The sequence below is a fragment of the Leptodactylus fuscus genome, chromosome 9, assembly GCF_031893055.1.
Source record: "Leptodactylus fuscus isolate aLepFus1 chromosome 9, aLepFus1.hap2, whole genome shotgun sequence".
Lineage (NCBI taxonomy): Eukaryota > Metazoa > Chordata > Amphibia > Anura > Leptodactylidae > Leptodactylus > Leptodactylus fuscus.
The window spans coordinates 47,998,569-48,016,309 of NC_134273.1; the positions used below are offsets into that span (position 1 = coordinate 47,998,569).

Here is a 17,741-nt window from a genome sequence, read left to right on the forward strand (position 1 = left end):
CATTATAGTCTATGAGGTCCATGTGGTTTCATTGCTCACCACTTTTTAATGCGTACGGTATTCTGTTCGGGAGTGCCCAAGCGGACTCCCCGAACGGAATACCGAATACAGATGTCAACCACGCCTAGGTGAGCGCTTGTTCTTTGCTTTTCATTTTGCACCATTTTAGTGTACATAATATTTTGATTTTATTAAATTTTTTTAAGGGGATCATATGAAAAAACTCCCACAATACTCTCATAATTTTTGCATCTTGTTTTTATGGCGTACCCTCTGTATTAAAATTTACATGGTAACTTTGTCCGGAGGGTCATCACGATTACAGTGATACCATATTTATATTGGTTTTATTACATTTTATCGTTTTTTTTTTTCTTTTTACAGATAAAACATCACTTTTTGAAAATGAACTGGGGTCAGCGTATTCTGACACCTATAACTTTTTTACTGTTTTGTTGATGGAGATATGTCAGGGCTCTGTATTTGCAGGGCAACTTGTACTTTTTATTGGTCTTTGGTATATAAGACTTTTTGATCACTTTATATTCCTGTTTTATGGGGAAAGCAAGGTTAACAAAATACGTTATTTTACGCATTGCAGTATATATATATTTTTACGGCACTCACCATACAGGATAAATAATGTTATTTTTGGATAGTGGGGACTTATGTTTACTCCGATTTTATTAAGGTTTTCAAATAAAACAGAAAGACAAAAAGAAAACAAGGAAAACAAAACAAAGGAGTAGTGGCTCGCAGGCCTCGCCTATGAACAAGAGACCAGGGGTGATACCCCAGCCAACATTATGAAACAGGCTAATGTAAGAAAAGGGATGGAAGGCCCAAAAGTACACGGCCACAAAAGCAACATTGAGACATATATGGGGGAAACAAACAGACAAGGGGAATACGCATACGAAACTGCATTCGGGAGAGCGCATACAGGTAGTGGGGACTTATATGCACATGGGAATGTTATGTGTTTTTTAAATCTAAGGGCCAGTTCACATGGAGTTAACGCACTCGCATTCTGGCACGTATACACGTGTCAGAATGTGAGCGCTCAAAACAGATCACATTCATTTCCATGGGTCATTATGGGCGTATAACGTGCGTAATTTTGCGTGCGTAATTTTAAACATTTCATTGTTTGTTTATGTGTTATTCTTTATTGTTAGCTTCTTTAAACATTTGTTTAACTTTTTCCTAGTCCCACAAGGGAAGCTGGTATCTCAAATCCCCAGTACAATGTAAGGGGGCGTTCACACTACCATTGGTGTCCGTTATGAAGGTGTCCGTTTAAAAGAAAAAAAAACGGACACCTATCATAACGGACATTAACTGACACTAACTGATGCTAACTGATGTTAATGCGTCCGTTTTTTTTAACTGATCCATTTAATGGATCAGTTAAAAAAACGGACGCATTAGTATCAGTTAGCATCAGTTAGTGTCCGTTTTTTATACTGTCCGTTTTTTCTTTTTTGCTGTTTATGCTTTCTGAGCATGTGCAGAAAATAAACGGACAGAAAATAACGGACTGTAACTGATGGCCATCAGTTACTGTCCGTTATATGTCCGTTGCCCATAGACCTCAATGTTAAAAAAAAACCGGACACTTTCTGTCTGTTTTTTTCAAGCGAACAAAAAAATCCTGCATGTGTGATTTCTCTGTCCGCTTGAAAAAACGGACATGGTTGTTAACGGACCCTTAAGGACACAAACGGACACAAACGGACAACAGATGAAATCCCATTGAAATGAATGGAAATTGTAATGGACACAGCTAGTGTCCGTTGCTAAAATCTTGAACGGACAGTAGCAACGGACACTGCAATCGGACACCAACGGTAGTGTGAACGCCTCCTAATGCAACACCTTGCAAAATTTGCGTGACAAGTTTTAATGTTTTATATGTAAATGTAATATCTTGGACCGAGGTGTGGCCAACCCACTCTGTTCTCTGCTCCGCATGTGGAAAGTGCAGAATGAGGAATGTGTTGCACATTTGGGGCAATAAAGGGAATTATGCCAAATGTGTGCCATATTATCACACATCTACACCAGAAAACTGGTGTGGATATGCTGATAAATTGCTCCAATGTGCTTGGATGTTCAGTTTTGCAGCTTGTCGCATCAAGTCCCAGACAAGTGATAGGATGAACTGCAGTACCGAGTAGTGGATGTATATTGTAAATCATAGAAAAGCCCATTTAATCTTTCCTAGTTACAAATTCCCCTTCAAGGGAACTTGTCATGTTGAAAATACAATCCAACCTGCATGGCATGTACTACTGAGCAGGAGGATCTAAGCAGACGAATATCTATCTATCTATCTATCTATCTATCTATCTATCTATCTATCTATCTATCTATCTATCTAGTAAAACGTGTCACTTATTATTATTATTATTATTATTATTTATTTTTTTAAGTCTCTTCTCATGCCGGGGTAATCAGTCCAGTTGGTGGTCCTATCAGTGATTGTCAGCTATCTCAATATGCATGCACACAGAAGGCTGTCGGTCACTAAGTAAAGCTCCTTAAAGACAACCGTGGGCAAGATCAGTGTGCTACCCATGTCTTTCCCAGATAGCACACTGACCCATGATTTCCACTGATCAGTGTGCGGGCTGTGAGTCCGTGCTGCATAATATAGAGCAGGTCCTATTCTGTTCAGTGACAAGTTGTTCTTGTATTTTGCACCATTTTGAGGTGCATATAATGTTTTGTATGTGAATGTAATATCTCAGAACGGACTGTCATGGGTGTACTTCATGTGTTATCAGTATGCCGTCTGATAACAGACTAGCTAGGGACATCACTAGATGTGTCCTGTGTTTGTTTTTTTTGTTTTTTTTGTTTTGTGGCTCTACAAACTCGGGTCACACACTGATGACAGTCAGCACTGATGCTGAAGACACACGGATGACACACGGTCCACATAAAAGGAACACTGGTTACTAGTTAGCAGACTGCAAAATACGCACGGTCGTCTGCAACTAGGCTAAAACTGTCCATTTGGCTACAATGAACAGAGATTTAAAGAAGTTAAGACAGAGATCTAAAATATGAAATAAAATGTCACCAAGCCTTAATGTCCAAAACATATACCGTATTTTTCGGACTAGAAGACGCACCCAGGTTTTAGAGGAGAAAAATAGGGAAAAAAAATTTTCAGGCAAAAAATGGTAAAATATTTAATATATGGGAGTTGTAGTTTTGGAACAGCTGCAAGGCCACATTGACAGGTGACCCTGCAGCTGTATGGGGATGTATAGGGCGTTTTTTTTGTGGGGCCAGGTGTACTTTTTAGATATACCATTTTGGGAAATGTTTATTGCTTAGATCACCTTTTATTTAATTCAGAGGCAAAACAGAGAGAAAAACCCGGCAGTTTAGCACTTTTGATTTTGACGTTCACTGTACATAAAAATATTAGTAGACCGGGCATTTTCAGACACAGGGATACCTAATGTGTATGTTTCACAGTAATGTTATACTTTTATATGTATTCTAGGGAAAGGAGGTGAACTTTTATTTATTTTATTTTTTATTATATTTTTTTAAGTGTTTTTTTTTTTTTTTTTACTATTTTATTATCCCCCGCCTAGGGGGCTTGAACCTGCAATCATTTGATTGCAAGTCCCATAGACGGCAATACAAGTGTATTGCCGTCTATGGGAGATTCTATACATTACTATCGCGGAGTGTCATAGACCAGCCACGATAGTAATATATATCTATGACAAGCCTCGGAGCCTTCATTAGGCTCCCAGCTGTCATTGGAACAGGTCGGCTCCTGCGGCCTCGCCGTGCAGGAGCCGGCCTGCATCACTAAAGGTATGGGGCCGGTGGGGACCGGCCCCGGGGCTAACTGACTGCCGGGACCTGTGGAGCAGGAGCGGATTTGCAGCATGGCCGCGCTACTGCCACCGCTGGTTTTCTTCAGCGGCAGGAGCGTGGCAATCTGCAGGCCCCGGCAGCTAAGACACTCCCTGGCATCTGCTGTAATAGACCGGCGGATGCCGGGGAGTGTCTTAGCTGCCGGGGCCTGCAGATTGTCACGCTCCTGCCGCTGAAGAAAACCAGCGGTGGCAGTAGCGCGGCCATGCTGCAAATCCGCTCCTCCCCCCACATTCGGACTATAAGACGCACCCTCATTTTCCTCCGAAATTTCTTATAGTCCGAAAAATACGTTAGTATCAACATATAGTATCTTTAAGGGATTAAGTAATACCATTAAAAAACACAACTTTTCCCACAGATAACAAAGACCTGTATGACTATGTGAACAAAACAGAAATGCATAAATAAATCAAATATTGCTTTTGGAAGGTGTACTGGCTGGACAAGGTCTTTCAATGAGTAACTGTCTTACATTTCTATCATAATATATCTGTTTGCTGAGCTCCCCATGCTCTATAACATGCTGACTGCAGATTGCATGGCATTTCCAAGGTGACAGAGAATCACATGTCACAGTCATGTAAAATGATACTTTAAATTGGTAACCTTTTCGTATAATTTACTTTTATTTCAATGCATGGGTCTGCTTTAAAATTAATGGATTTTGTCAAGCTGTCGAACAATTCCTCAACAGCAGCTAACAGAGCGTAGCCATAAGATCTATTGATTAACCTTTTCAGTACAAAGTCAATAATCTCCTCTGAGCACCATAGGTGTTCGCAGTGAAGTAAGTCTGACTTTTCTTTGAGATGAAAAAGTTAATTATATTTGCATACTCACAGATTTTATTTGAAAAATAGAATAAAGTGAAAAACAACAAAAAACGTATTTTGTCACTTATGGATTGCATTTTCGGCAGACATATTGGCTTTGTATTTATAGGAGCAAACAGATTGCACTTTTCTGGCTAGGATGATGCATTATTGAATTAAAAATACTAGATTTATTTAGGAAAATTTAAACAGATGAGATTTTAACAAATTTTCTATTGTATTTTATTGCCTGTCAAATCAGCAAATAAGAAAAATCAGTTGAATCAGACAGAATAGTTAGGGTTTTCCAGAACTTTTCTTTTAACACATTAGAGAGGTTTAAAATAGCAAACCCTATATGCTCCCTTCTCTATTCGGTCAGGGATCTAGCAGAAAGTCTCTTTTGGGTACCTGGTAGTCCTGACTTTTGGCCCGCACATGAACACAACAGCCAATCAGTGGCTGAGCTACAATGATCTGTTCAAAGGAGCATCAGAGTTCAAGCACTGATTGGCTAAGAAAATTGTGAACTGGCAGAATAGATTAGATTAGATTAGGATCACAAGCCGCATGGACAGATGTGTATATAATGTATGTTATTTAAAAGAACGAACCATCTTAAATACAGAATTATGCTTTATGCCAATTATTACTTCCTAACTCAAAATAGGAGAATTAGATTAACCCCTGTACCAGAGTCCCATTTACAGATATCTAATAACCATAACTTTATCATAATATTGTTATTTTCAAGAAAGTTACCAGTACACATAGTGTTCTGTGGCCAGCATTGGTGGATCAGTGCACAAAATGTCCAGTGGGCATCATTCTGCTTGCCTGGTCAACCTTCACAGAATAGCAACGAGCCACATTGCCCTGCTTGCAGGTCGACTACTAGATCTCTTCACTGGCAAAGGAAATGAGACAGACACTTAAGACACCGGGAAATTGGCTGCTGGTTTCTTTAGTGTTAGGAGATGTTTGCACCACTGCAAACATGTATCGGTTAAACAGTGGAATGTAGAGGTTAAACCAGTGAACAGTTCTCTAGTAACAGTGAATAAATGTAACAAAAACACATAAAAACATCTAAACACTGGGCTCACACCAGCGTTTGGCACTCCGTTCTCAGGTTTCCATCTTCTGCATGCAGAGCGTTGTATGCTCTCTGCGGCGAAACCGTTTTTTTTTAAACCGGACTCAGCGTACTGCATGTCCGACTCTGTGTCCGGTTTAAAAAAAACGGTTTTGCCACGGAGAGTATAAAATGCTTACCGGCGCTCATAGCCGGACACTTTTCAAACCCATTCCAATGAATGGGTTGGAAACATGCCGGCTGGTTTCTGTCTCCTGCCCTGTTTTGTGCAGGAAATGGAAACCTGCAGAACGGACTCCCAGGTGCAGATGTGAACGAGCCCAAAGTTAGGCAAGGCAGATATACCAATATATTTATGCCAGCTTTCATATTGTAAATCCATTGAGTAATATGGAATTCTATCATAAAAGGGAGGAGGGAATCCTTGTGCCATACTTATGAAGCCCCAGCGCTATATTTTATTGCTATGTTATTTTACAGAATGCCACTGACTTATGAATATTTTCAGTCTGGGTGCAGAGCTTGTGCCCTGTTGATGTTTACCATGCATGGCTGTAAGAGGGAAAAATACTGGCATGTGCTTATATGATGTGCCAATATTAATATTTCTCTCTCAAAGTATTTTTTTTAATGGTCCAAATGTTTTTGAATAGTTAAAATATATAAAACTAAACATGTAAAAAAAATCCATCTATGTACAATCCATTCCAGTGTTCATTTGATGCTTTTATCTCAGAATTCCAAAATGTGCCCATACTGATACTGCCTTGTGAGTGTTTTGTCAAACGTCTTACATTTTTCAAGTCTTTGATGGATGGCTTCTTTAAATAGAAGCTAATGTAGAAGGGAATGCTTCACTGTGTGACATCCGCAGAGACTTTCAAAGCTCCAATCTGTGTTCCTTTTACTATAAGAAATAAAGCTGACCTTTGCACCGTCTTTTCACTCTGACTGTATGAGAGGGTCTGCTTTCTGTGTTCCAAACACTGGAGAAATCAGGCTGACAGTTACAGACATGCCCTATGTCATGGTTGAGATGTTATCATATCAGGAGGCATATGCCACTATGTGAAGTGACAAACAACTTTGTTCTGAATTCAAGGCTATCACTTGTACTGTATATCACCTTGGAAATATCACAGATTACCCATAGGATCTGTAATCTTCATGTTGTCTGAGATGGGCATCAAAGATCTTTATTATTGTATACATGACAGCAAAAAAGAAAGATAGGAAGAGGGTGAGGACATTGATAAAAAGAAGACATGATTCTATATGATCAGCACCATACATCAGGTGGACAGCATTTATACATATATAGTCTGAGTGGGATGGCAGATGTTTGACTCACCTTGTCTACTTGACTCAACAGTAAGTCACTACGGTTCAATAGCCGGGAGCAATATCTATCACTTAATGTCAGGAGGCCAACATGTGAGAGTGTCTTTTACAATGATTGTTGACCCATAGCTATGGCCAACAAATCTTTTCATTACATTGTCATTCACCTCATATGAATAGAAATGGGTGTCCACTTAGGTGTTCAAGAGCGATCCACTGTTAAATAGAATGACTTCAAGATTTCACTCCTTTTAGAGGAATGCTAGATGGGACCATATGTAATACCCCAGTACTAGGTACTGTATTCCCTTAAGGCTGAGTCAGCCTATATTTATCTATAACGTGTATATAATAGTGTATATAATATGTGGTTATGTCTTTAAGAAGTATTGCATCAGCCATTGCATCTGTGCACGCAGTGGTAAGGTTAATGTACAGCACCTCACACCACATGTGCCCAACACTTAGCCCTCATTAGATATGGTGGTTGAGGACACTTGGGTGTAGTTTAAGCACACTGTAGAAGTCTGGTTTAGTTTGGCCAGTGGCAGTAGTGAGATGGAGTGTAGTCTAAGGAGGAAGATAGTTGTCATACCGTTGGTCACTGCTGGACAAACAGGACCCTAACACACAATTCAGAGTGGAGTACTGTAAGTCTCAGGAGTCCAAGTACAGTCTGTTAACCCCTTAAGGACACAGCCCAAAAGAGCGTTAAGGACCAGGCCTCTTTTTTCAAATCTGACGTGTCACTTTAAATGGCAATAACTTTGAGACGCTTTAAGTTACACAAGTGATTTTGAGATTGTTTTTCGTAACACATTATACTTCATGTTAGTGGTAAAAACTAATCAATATTTTTGTATTTATTTTTAAAAAAATAGAAAATTTGATGGAAATTTGGAAAAAATTGCAATTTTCAAAATGTGAAATTCTCTGCTTTTCAGGCAGATAGTCATACCACCCAAATACATGAATAAATATTATCTCCCATATCTCTGCTTTATATCGGCATCATCTTTTGATTGTCTTTTAATTTATTTTGGACATTACAAGGCTTTTTGGCATTTGGCTTTTGAGGGCAGTTTTCTGGTGCCATGCCGCATTTGCAGAGCCCCTAAAGTACCAATACAATGGAAAACCCTCAAAAGTTACCTCATTTTAGAAACTACACCCATCAAGGAATGAATCAAGGGGTATTATAATTTTGAGCCTAAAAATGCAAAAATTAATGTACAAAATGAAAATTAAAATTTTTAAAGAAATGTGCAGTTTCAGTGCCCAATATGTTGCACCCTCTTTGTGTTGTCAGAGACCTGCACTCCTAAAACTATTAAGTGGGTGATCCCGAGGGGCAAAAAATTATATATGTGGTGTAAACTGCTGCTTGGTCACACAGCAGGGCTCAGAAGCGAAGGAGCACTGCGCTTTTTAGCTTTTGGGGTACAGATTTAGGGAGCCTTCACACGATGTAACGCTGCGCTCCTTCTGATCGTAAAAAGACGTTCAGAATGAGCGCGTAAAAAGCAGCTCCCATTGATTTGAATGGGAGCCGACATATGTGCGCTCCCCCATTGAAATCAATGGGAGGCTTTTTTCCCTATGCTTTCAATGCATTACGTGCGTACTTATGGTGTATTTTCCCTCATAAGCTCTAAATCTGGGGTGTCCTCTGATATTCGCTCGCACAGCTTATATATTCCCTTCCTGCCGCAGCCAGTTGTGTTCTAATAATTTGGCAATTTTTTTTTTTTTTTTTTTTCTTCACGTTATGCAAGCTATATTTTCTTTATTTTTCTGGTGACGTAACCATATAAGGACTTGTTGTTTGCGGGATAAGATCCATTTTGTAATTTTTGGGTGCCTACACCTTATTGAATACTATTTATTAACTCTTTCTTGCTGGATTAAAAAAAAAAAAAAAAAAAATCAATTCTGATATTGCATTTTACCTTTTAAATTTTTCGCCATGCAACGTACAGTATAAGTAACATGTGACCTTTATTCTGCGGGTCGGTATGGTTACGGCGATACCTCATTTATATTATTTTTTTATGCAATACTAATTCTGCAGAACAAAAACACATTTGGGGACGTAAATAATTGATTTTTGCATTGCCATCTTCTGAGAGGCGTAACATTTTTATTTTATTTATTCAAAATAAATATTCACCGATTATTTTACTTGGTTCCGAGTGAGAGCGTTTTACTGTCCATATTGGTACATCCAATACCTATGTATTACAATACCAAATATGTATTGTTTTTATTAATTTTTAGGGTTTTTTAATATAATTAATTTTTTATAGAAAATTGGGAATTTGGGGTTTTTTATAACTTTATTCATTTTTTTTAAACACTTTAGTTTTTTGCACTGGTTTTTTTTCACTTTTTCATGTATCCATTTAGGACACTTGATTCAGCAATACTTTGATTGTGTGAGACACAGCATGCACATGTCTCACAGTGCATCACAGGAAGTCAGGCTGTGCAGACGCACAGCCTGACGTCAGAAGGTCCTGGCAGGATCAGCCAGGTATGTGGGGGCTCTGGTAAGCCTGGGGTCACTGGCCAGACCCCGGGCTGCATATTACAGAGAGACCAGTACCCCCTGATCTCGCCGCAGGGGGTGCCGGGGGGGGGGGTTAAAAAGATTGCGGAACCCTTTCAATGTGGTGATCATGTATGACCATCGCATTGCAAGGGTTAAAAACTCCGATCGGTAAAACTACCGACCGGAGATAATGGAAAAGGGTGTTATCTGACTGTAAGAGCTAATACCCGGTTCCGATGCAGCCCGCCCGCTCGCTGATACATGCGATCATCTGATACAAGACTTATTTTGTCATCGATCACCTCTTTTAAGAGGGCATGGTTTGTCAACAGTGCATCCCCTTCTGTAAACCGGAGATGTGCCACCAAAAAAAGGATTGCCCTATCATGATAAATGGTTGTATTAATGATCGCCTGTGCCCATTCAGTATTGTGGTTGCTGCATGTACAGTAAATGGTAGTTTAATGAGCACCAAACAAATTGTTATATCTTCAATTGGCGCTCATTATTGTTAGGAAATCTGCCCAAGTAATAGCTTACAAAATTCTGACTTAAGTAATATGTACAATGTTGACCTTGACATCATCATATATATGCATCTCTGAAATTTGCACAGTTACAGGAAGGCTCATGCACTGTGTTGAGTAGTATGTATTGTGACAACAATGTCACCTGCAGTTTCACACTATAGAGCCAAAAGGTTACTATTAGAGATGAGCGAGTAGTGTTCGATCGAGTAGGTGTTCGATTGAATACTACGGTATTCGAAATACTCGTACTCGGTCGAACACTACTAGCTGTTCGAAGTTTAAGGTTCGATGCAGAACCAGCGTTGATTGGCAGAATGCTATACATTCTGCCAATCAACGCTGGTTCTTCTCTTATCTTTAGAAGTCTTCTCTGCGCAGCGTCCCCGCGGCGTCTTCCGGCTGGAATTCACTCTGCCTAGGCATCCGGCATAGGCAGAGCTGACTGCGCATGCACGGGCATGCCTTCGCATGCACAGTCGGCTCTGCTCTGGCGTCGGGCCGGCCCGATGCCTAGGCAGAGTGAATTACAGCCGGAAGACGGCGCGGGGACGCTGCGCCGGGAGAAGACTTCAAGGAGAATCCAGCCCGACCGTCACTCGTGGACTTGGTAAGTATAATTTTATCGAATTTTGCGTACCCCTGAAAGGAGCATTTCCCCCCATAGACTATAATGGGGTTCAAAATCCGTTCGAATAGTCGAACAGTGTGCGGCTGTCCGAATCGGATTTCGAACCTCGGACATTTTAGTGTTCGCTCATCTCTAGTTGCTATGTGCTGCAGTGTGGTACTCTAGCAATGTTTGTGGGGTTTTTTGAAAGAATATATATATATATATATATATATATATATATATATATATATATATATTATACGCCATTCAGAGGATCATGTAAACATATTTTTGGTTTGATTTCTAAATAAAAACTTTCTAAAATTTGGAGGTACTAAGTAGTGCTCCTTACACTAGTGTTCCATAAACACTATATACAATTTAGAGGTTATACAAAACTGTGTAGCTGGAGCCAATACATTAAGTCCATTCCAATGGAGAACTATAAAAGCTGTTACATTAATATAAATGCATTGCATAGCCATCGAGATTGAAATTCTCATTGATATGAAACTGAAATGTTGATATAATTTAAATGTAAAGCTCAGTCTCCCAGATCTTCTGTACATATACAGTACATGTACAAACGGCAGTAACTCTGCAATGATTTGGTTTTTCTCAGTGATACAGTTGTATAGTGTAGGCTAACAAAAATAAATCATACCATGTGTGTGAAGATAAATATCAAGCCAAAAGAGAAAGCACATACTGTATACATACATATATATATATATATATATATATATATATATATATATATATAACATAAACCATGTATATCATGCAAACAGGTACAAGGTATGGTAGAAAGAAGCCCATGTGTTACTGGGCAGTTCCTTGGCGTTGGCGGTTCCTTGGCGTTGGCGGTATGTTATACAAGTAGGGGTATACATTATATTCTTTATATCTGCATCACTATCTATTGGTACTGGCGGGTGTTTGTTTTATGTGCATTAGCAATGGTCTGGTTATGTCCTCTTACTGATGCTTTCCACCATACCTTGTACCTGTTTGATTGATATACATGGTTCATTTTTAGTACTGTTGTTGTAACACCTCCTACTTGTATCTCTGCCTCCACACCCTGGTTATTTTGGTTCTATGTCCCCCATTTATACAACGTTTATTTACTTTTGTCAGTATGTTTTGTTGTGGGTATATGTTTTAGCATGAGTATTAATAAACATTTATATTTTTATATATATATGTGTGCTTTTTCTTTTGAGTCGTATAGTGTAGGTTGGATGGATTCTGTGGACTTGAAAACAATTAGGTACCGTCAGAAAAGGAGAACAAAGAGCAAATGAAGGAAACATAATAGAATTGCTGTTTTACGAGGTTGCAGTAAACAGGACCTCTTGCTCGAAGGCCCTAGAAAACATGAAGTTGTTGTGACTTCGGGGAACTTGTCAATCTTCCAGTCCCTTATGTTAATCTTGTTTTGATCATTAGGAACCGCACAGAAGAGGGAGGAAACTACATCAAGAGATGCTGCAAGGGATTCTGCATCGATATCCTGAAGAAAATAGCTAAAACTGTGAAATTTACCTATGATCTTTATCTGGTAACTAATGGCAAGCATGGGAAGAAAATTAATGGCACGTGGAATGGAATGATTGGCGAGGTAAGATATTGCCCTCACCTGACACTTGTCATATTTAGTACTAGAAACCTAATAGTTAGAAGTTAAATGGATATTTAGCCTAATATGAGCATGTTAAGTGATTCATGCTGCCATACAGTACTTGAGAGCAGGATATAATACAAGGAGAAAAGTTGAGCAAATAAATCCTGCCAGGACCCTTAAGAGAGACAGTGAATATCTTGATTGCTCCAACCACACAGGATGATTGATAGACTTCTGTGATACTTGGGGTTGTGAACGAATGGAGTGAACAGGACTCTGTTTAGGAGTCCTGTCAGGATTTACTCTCCATTTGAAATGTTTTTGAAAATGCAGATTTTTTGTAGATTTTTTTCCTGCATTGTGTGGATGAGATTAGCCAGAATCCCATCCACTTTGAGGGTACTGAAAAATGTAGCGTTTTTGCAAGGTGGGGGTCACATCTACCTTTTCTTTAGTGCATTTGTTCATTGTTCGGTCACATTATGACTAATAACTTCATGTTCTTTTGTTATTTAATAGGTAGTAACAAAACGAGCATATATGGCTGTTGGTTCCCTTACCATCAACGAAGAGCGGTCAGAAGTAGTAGATTTTTCAGTCCCATTTATAGAGACTGGTATTAGTGTCATGGTTTCAAGAAGCAATGGAACAGTCTCTCCCTCTGCATTCCTTGGTAACTCACAGGAGATGATTTGCTTGCGAACTCTGTCCAGTGTCTTTACTTCTGACTTCTTTAACCTTCACCATCTCTATTTCATTTTTTCTCAGCTTTTTTTCACCCCATTTATCTATTTTCTATCGACTTCCAATCTTCTAATGAAGCGTTTATATTTCCCCTATAGAGCCCTTCAGTGCTGATGTCTGGGTCATGATGTTTGTGATGCTCCTTATTGTGTCTGCGGTGGCGGTGTTTGTATTTGAGTACTTCAGTCCAGTGGGGTACAACAGGTGCCTTGCAGATGGCCGAGGTGAGAAAACATTGGTTGTTCCTCTTTTTGCAAGACTTGTGCATTGCACAGCCATTGCACAGCCATTGATTCAAGAATGATTATCTATTACAATATTGGCACATAACAAGTTATGAATAGTGTTATAGTTTACAAGGTTTCAGAATTGTTTATAAACAAAAACATGCTACATAAGGCCTAATGCACACAATCACAATTACGGGTAAAAGAAGGGGCCCATACATTTTAATGTCGTAGGTTGTGTAATTGGCATAGCTTATTTCCGGGTCCATTTAAGAGCCACAAATGCTGGAGCAAGTCCTTTACCTGTTCACATTTGCTTCTCAGACCATTCAATAGAATGATTGGATCAGTGAAGCTGTGGATGACACCCAGACAGCAATCAGGGTGTCCATGCCGTTTACTGATCCACAGACTGCACATAATCATGTGAATGAAGCCTAAATTATTGCATTTAATTCTATTTTATAAGTCTGCTATTCAGTTTAGTGGATACATCCCTTTAAATGCAGTAAAGTTAAAGAGGACCTTTCAAGTCCTCAGGCACATGCGGTTTTATAAACTGCTAGAAAATCAACAGTGCGCCCCCTGTGTCAGTACAGAGCTATGGTCGAGTAATGTCAATGGTGGCATTCCTCACAGCCCAGCTAAACTGTCAGGACATGAAAGGTCCTCTTTTACCAAAATGCTAATGTTAATGTCTATCCATAGGAATCAATTTTGGTTACAAGGCGTGTGCAGTTAACATTTGGTCCCCTCTGCACCCCACTTACTGTTGCCCCTGCATATGCATCGCTACTAGAAGGGAAACTGCAATTGTTTGACAAAACCAAAGGAAACTTGCGAAAAAGCAACGCACAGCTATTCTCAAAGCCAATTGACTGGGGAGAGCGAACTAAAAAATGTGTTATACAGTATAAGCAAACAACTCATAAGGGTTATTTCCAGCATGTTATGTGATTCACATCACTTTAGTACTATTGCTATTAATGGGAACCACTTTAACATAATTTTTCAAAATACATTTAGTTTGAAAATTGGGAATTTTGTTATCGTTGGCAAGTCGTGAGCAGTAGATTTTTAGAAGAGCCTTTGTAAAGTCTATAGGCTGCATCTAAAAAGCTCGCAAATGTTAGGGAAAATTCAGAAAGCTGTGTGTGTGATATACACTCACCGGCCACTTTATTAGGTACACCTGTCCAACTGCTCGTTAACACTTAATTTCTAACCAGCCAATCACATGGCGGCAACTCAGTGCATTTAGGCATGTAGACATGGTCAAGACAATCTCCTGCAGTTCAAACCGAGCATCAGTATGGGGAAAAAAGGTGATTTGAGTGCCTTTGAACATGGCATGGTTGTTGGTGCCAGAAGGGCTGGTCTGAGTATTTCAGAAACTGCTGATCTACTGGGATTTTCACGCACAACCATCTCTAGGGTTTACAGAGAATGGTCCGAAAAAGAAAAAACAGCCAGTGAGCGGCAGTTCTGTGGGCGGAAATGCGTTGTTGATGCCAGAGGTCAGAGGAGAATGGCCAGACTGGTTCGAGCTGATAGAAAGGCAACAGTGACTCAAATAGCCACCCGTTACAACCAAGGTAGCCAGAAAAGCATCTCTGAACGCACAGTACGTCGAACTTTGAGGCAGATGGGCTACAGCAGCAGAAGACCACACCGGGTGCCACTCCTTTCAGCTAAGAACAGGAAACTGAGGCTACAATTTGCACAAGCTCATCGAAATTGGACAATTGAAGATTGGAAAAACGTTGCCTGGTCTGATGAGTCTCGATTTCTGCTGCGACATTCGGATGGTAGGGTCAGAATTTGGCGTCAACAACATGAAAGCATGGATCCATCCTGCCTTGTATCAACGGTTCAGGCTGGTGGTGGTGGTGTCATGGTGTGGGGAATATTTTATTGGCACTCTTTGGGTCCCTTGGTACCAATTGAGCATCGTTGCAACGCCAAAGCCTACCTGAGTATTGTTGCTGACCATGTCCATCCCTTTATGACCACAATGTACCCAACATCTGATGGCTACTTTCAGCAGGATAATGCGCCATGTCATAAAGCTGGAATCATCTCAGACTGGTTTCTTGAACATGACAATGAGTTCACTGTACTCCAATGGCCTCCACAGTCACCAGATCTCAATCCAATAGAGCATCTTTGGGATGTGGTGGAACGGGAGATTCGCATCATGGATGTGCAGCCGACAAATCTGCGGCAACTGTGTGATGCCATCATGTCAATATGGACCAAAATCTCTGAGGAATGCTTCCAGCACCTTGTTGAATCTATGCCACGATGAATTGAGGCAGTTCTGAAGGCAAAAGGGGGTCCAACCCGTTACTAGCATGGTGTACCTAATAAAGTGGCCGGTGAGTGTAGTTCATATGATAGCAAGATTTCTTAGATTAACATTGGCTCAGATAAACTGAGCTCACTGCATCAAAGTGATCTATGATCCTGTGAGTTCCAGCCTGGCCATGGGTCTACAGTCACTTCAGTATGAATGTAGATATATGTTCAGGCTGAAACTTGCAGCATCATAGATTACTATGAGTCACTGTTCATTTGGGAAATGGCAACAATACACAGAATATATTACCATGTTGTGTAAATGCAACAGAAAAGAAAACACTATTTTACAGTATCAGAAAAGTGAAAGAGATTGTGTAGTCTCACCCCCCCCCCCAAAAAAAAAAAAATGCTGCACTATTGTGTTTTTTAAAAACGCGCACATTTAAAAAAAATGTAGCATGTTAATGTTACCTGCAAAACATTTGTGTAAAAGCAATCAAAATTACAACCGTTTTTGCTGCAATTTTTCCTATGAATTTCTATGGCATTTCTTTTGCAGCGTTTGTTCTTAGTTTCATTGTGATTTTTCAGTGATGGATGGTTATTAGAGATGAGCAAGCACCGTTCGATTGAATACATATTTGAACGAATACCAGGCCGTTCGAGGTATTCGATTCCAATCGAATACCACGAGGCAAACGCAGTAAAAATTCGTATCCCCTCCCACCTTCCCTGGCGTGTTTTTTGCACCAATAACTGCGCAGGAGAGGTGGGACAGGAACTCCGACAACGGAGGCAGTTAAAAAAAAAATCGGAAAAAGGAATTGGCGGCCAAAATCAGGTGACCTCCAATTTAGACGAATGGTGAGTTTAACATTCGATTAATTTGAGAATGTGAACTATGTGACTGTGAGACAGGGACAGATCTACAGGCAGGGTTAGCTAGGGATTACCTTTATTTAGGGGGGAATGTTACTCACCCTTTTTCTTTGGGGTTCTATCTGGTCGGGATCCCTGTCAGCTTGTGATATACGCAAGCTGACTTTTTCCCATAGGAATACATTGACCAGCATTGATTGGCCAGTGTACAGCATTCCGCCAATCATCGCTGGTTCTGCTGGAGGAGGCGGAGTCTAAGATCCATCCACAGCAGTTTCCATTGTGGTCCGATCTCAGATGTAGCTACACGTAAAAGCGGCAGAGCTCAGCATACACAGAGCTGTAGAGCAGAGCTGAGTGTGCAGCATGGTTCAATGCACACTCAGCACTGCTACATCAGATGCAGCAAAGCTGAGTGTGCAGCAGGTTCAGCTGAACCTGCTACACACTCAGCTTTGCTGCATCGGACTGCTACATCAGACACTGCTACATCGGCCAGCACTTAGGGTTGAGCCGATCTTAAAATTTCAGGATCGTTTTTAAAATCCGATTTCCAAATATTCAGAGATTGGATTTTAAAAACGATCCTATTCATTCGGCCAATCAACGCTGGTTCTGCCGGTGGAGGCGGAGTCTAAGAGCGGTCCACAGCAGTCTCCATTCTGGTCCGATCTTAGATTCCGCCTCCTCACAGACCAGCCTCCGGCAGAACCAGCGTTGATTGGCCGAATCCTGTACTCTGCATGGCATTCGGCCAATCAACGCTGGTCAATGCATTCCTATGGGAAAAAGTCAGCTCGCGCATATCGCAAGCTGATAGGGATCCTGACATAATACAGTGACTTGGGCTTGTTAGATGCCCCCAGACATGCGTCCCGTGCTGTCCCAGTTGCATTCCAGGGTGTTGGCATCATTTCCTGGGGTGTGATAGTGGACTTGGTGACTCTCCTGAGTCGAATGGTGGGATCCCCTGAAACAAAGTATTTTTGCCCATAGACTATAATGGGGTTCGATATTCGTTCGAATAGTCGAATATTGAGCAGCTATTCAAAACGAATATCGAACATTTTACTCATCAACAGTTCACTGTTCACTCAACAGTTTGCTCATCTCT

The 17,741-nt window shown here is 40.4% G+C and overlaps 1 protein-coding gene across 2 annotated transcripts in view; it reads left to right on the plus strand.

Annotated features, from left to right (window-relative positions):
- Positions 1-17,741, plus strand: part of GRIN2B (glutamate ionotropic receptor NMDA type subunit 2B) — a 450,932-nt gene that overhangs the window by 389,897 nt on the left and 43,294 nt on the right. For both annotated transcript variants that reach the window (XM_075286322.1, XM_075286323.1), the window contains 3 exons: positions 12,302-12,473; positions 12,996-13,149; positions 13,319-13,444. In XM_075286322.1, the coding sequence (XP_075142423.1) occupies positions 12,302-12,473; positions 12,996-13,149; positions 13,319-13,444 (452 nt within the window). The remainder of the gene's footprint in view (positions 1-12,301; positions 12,474-12,995; positions 13,150-13,318; positions 13,445-17,741) is intronic.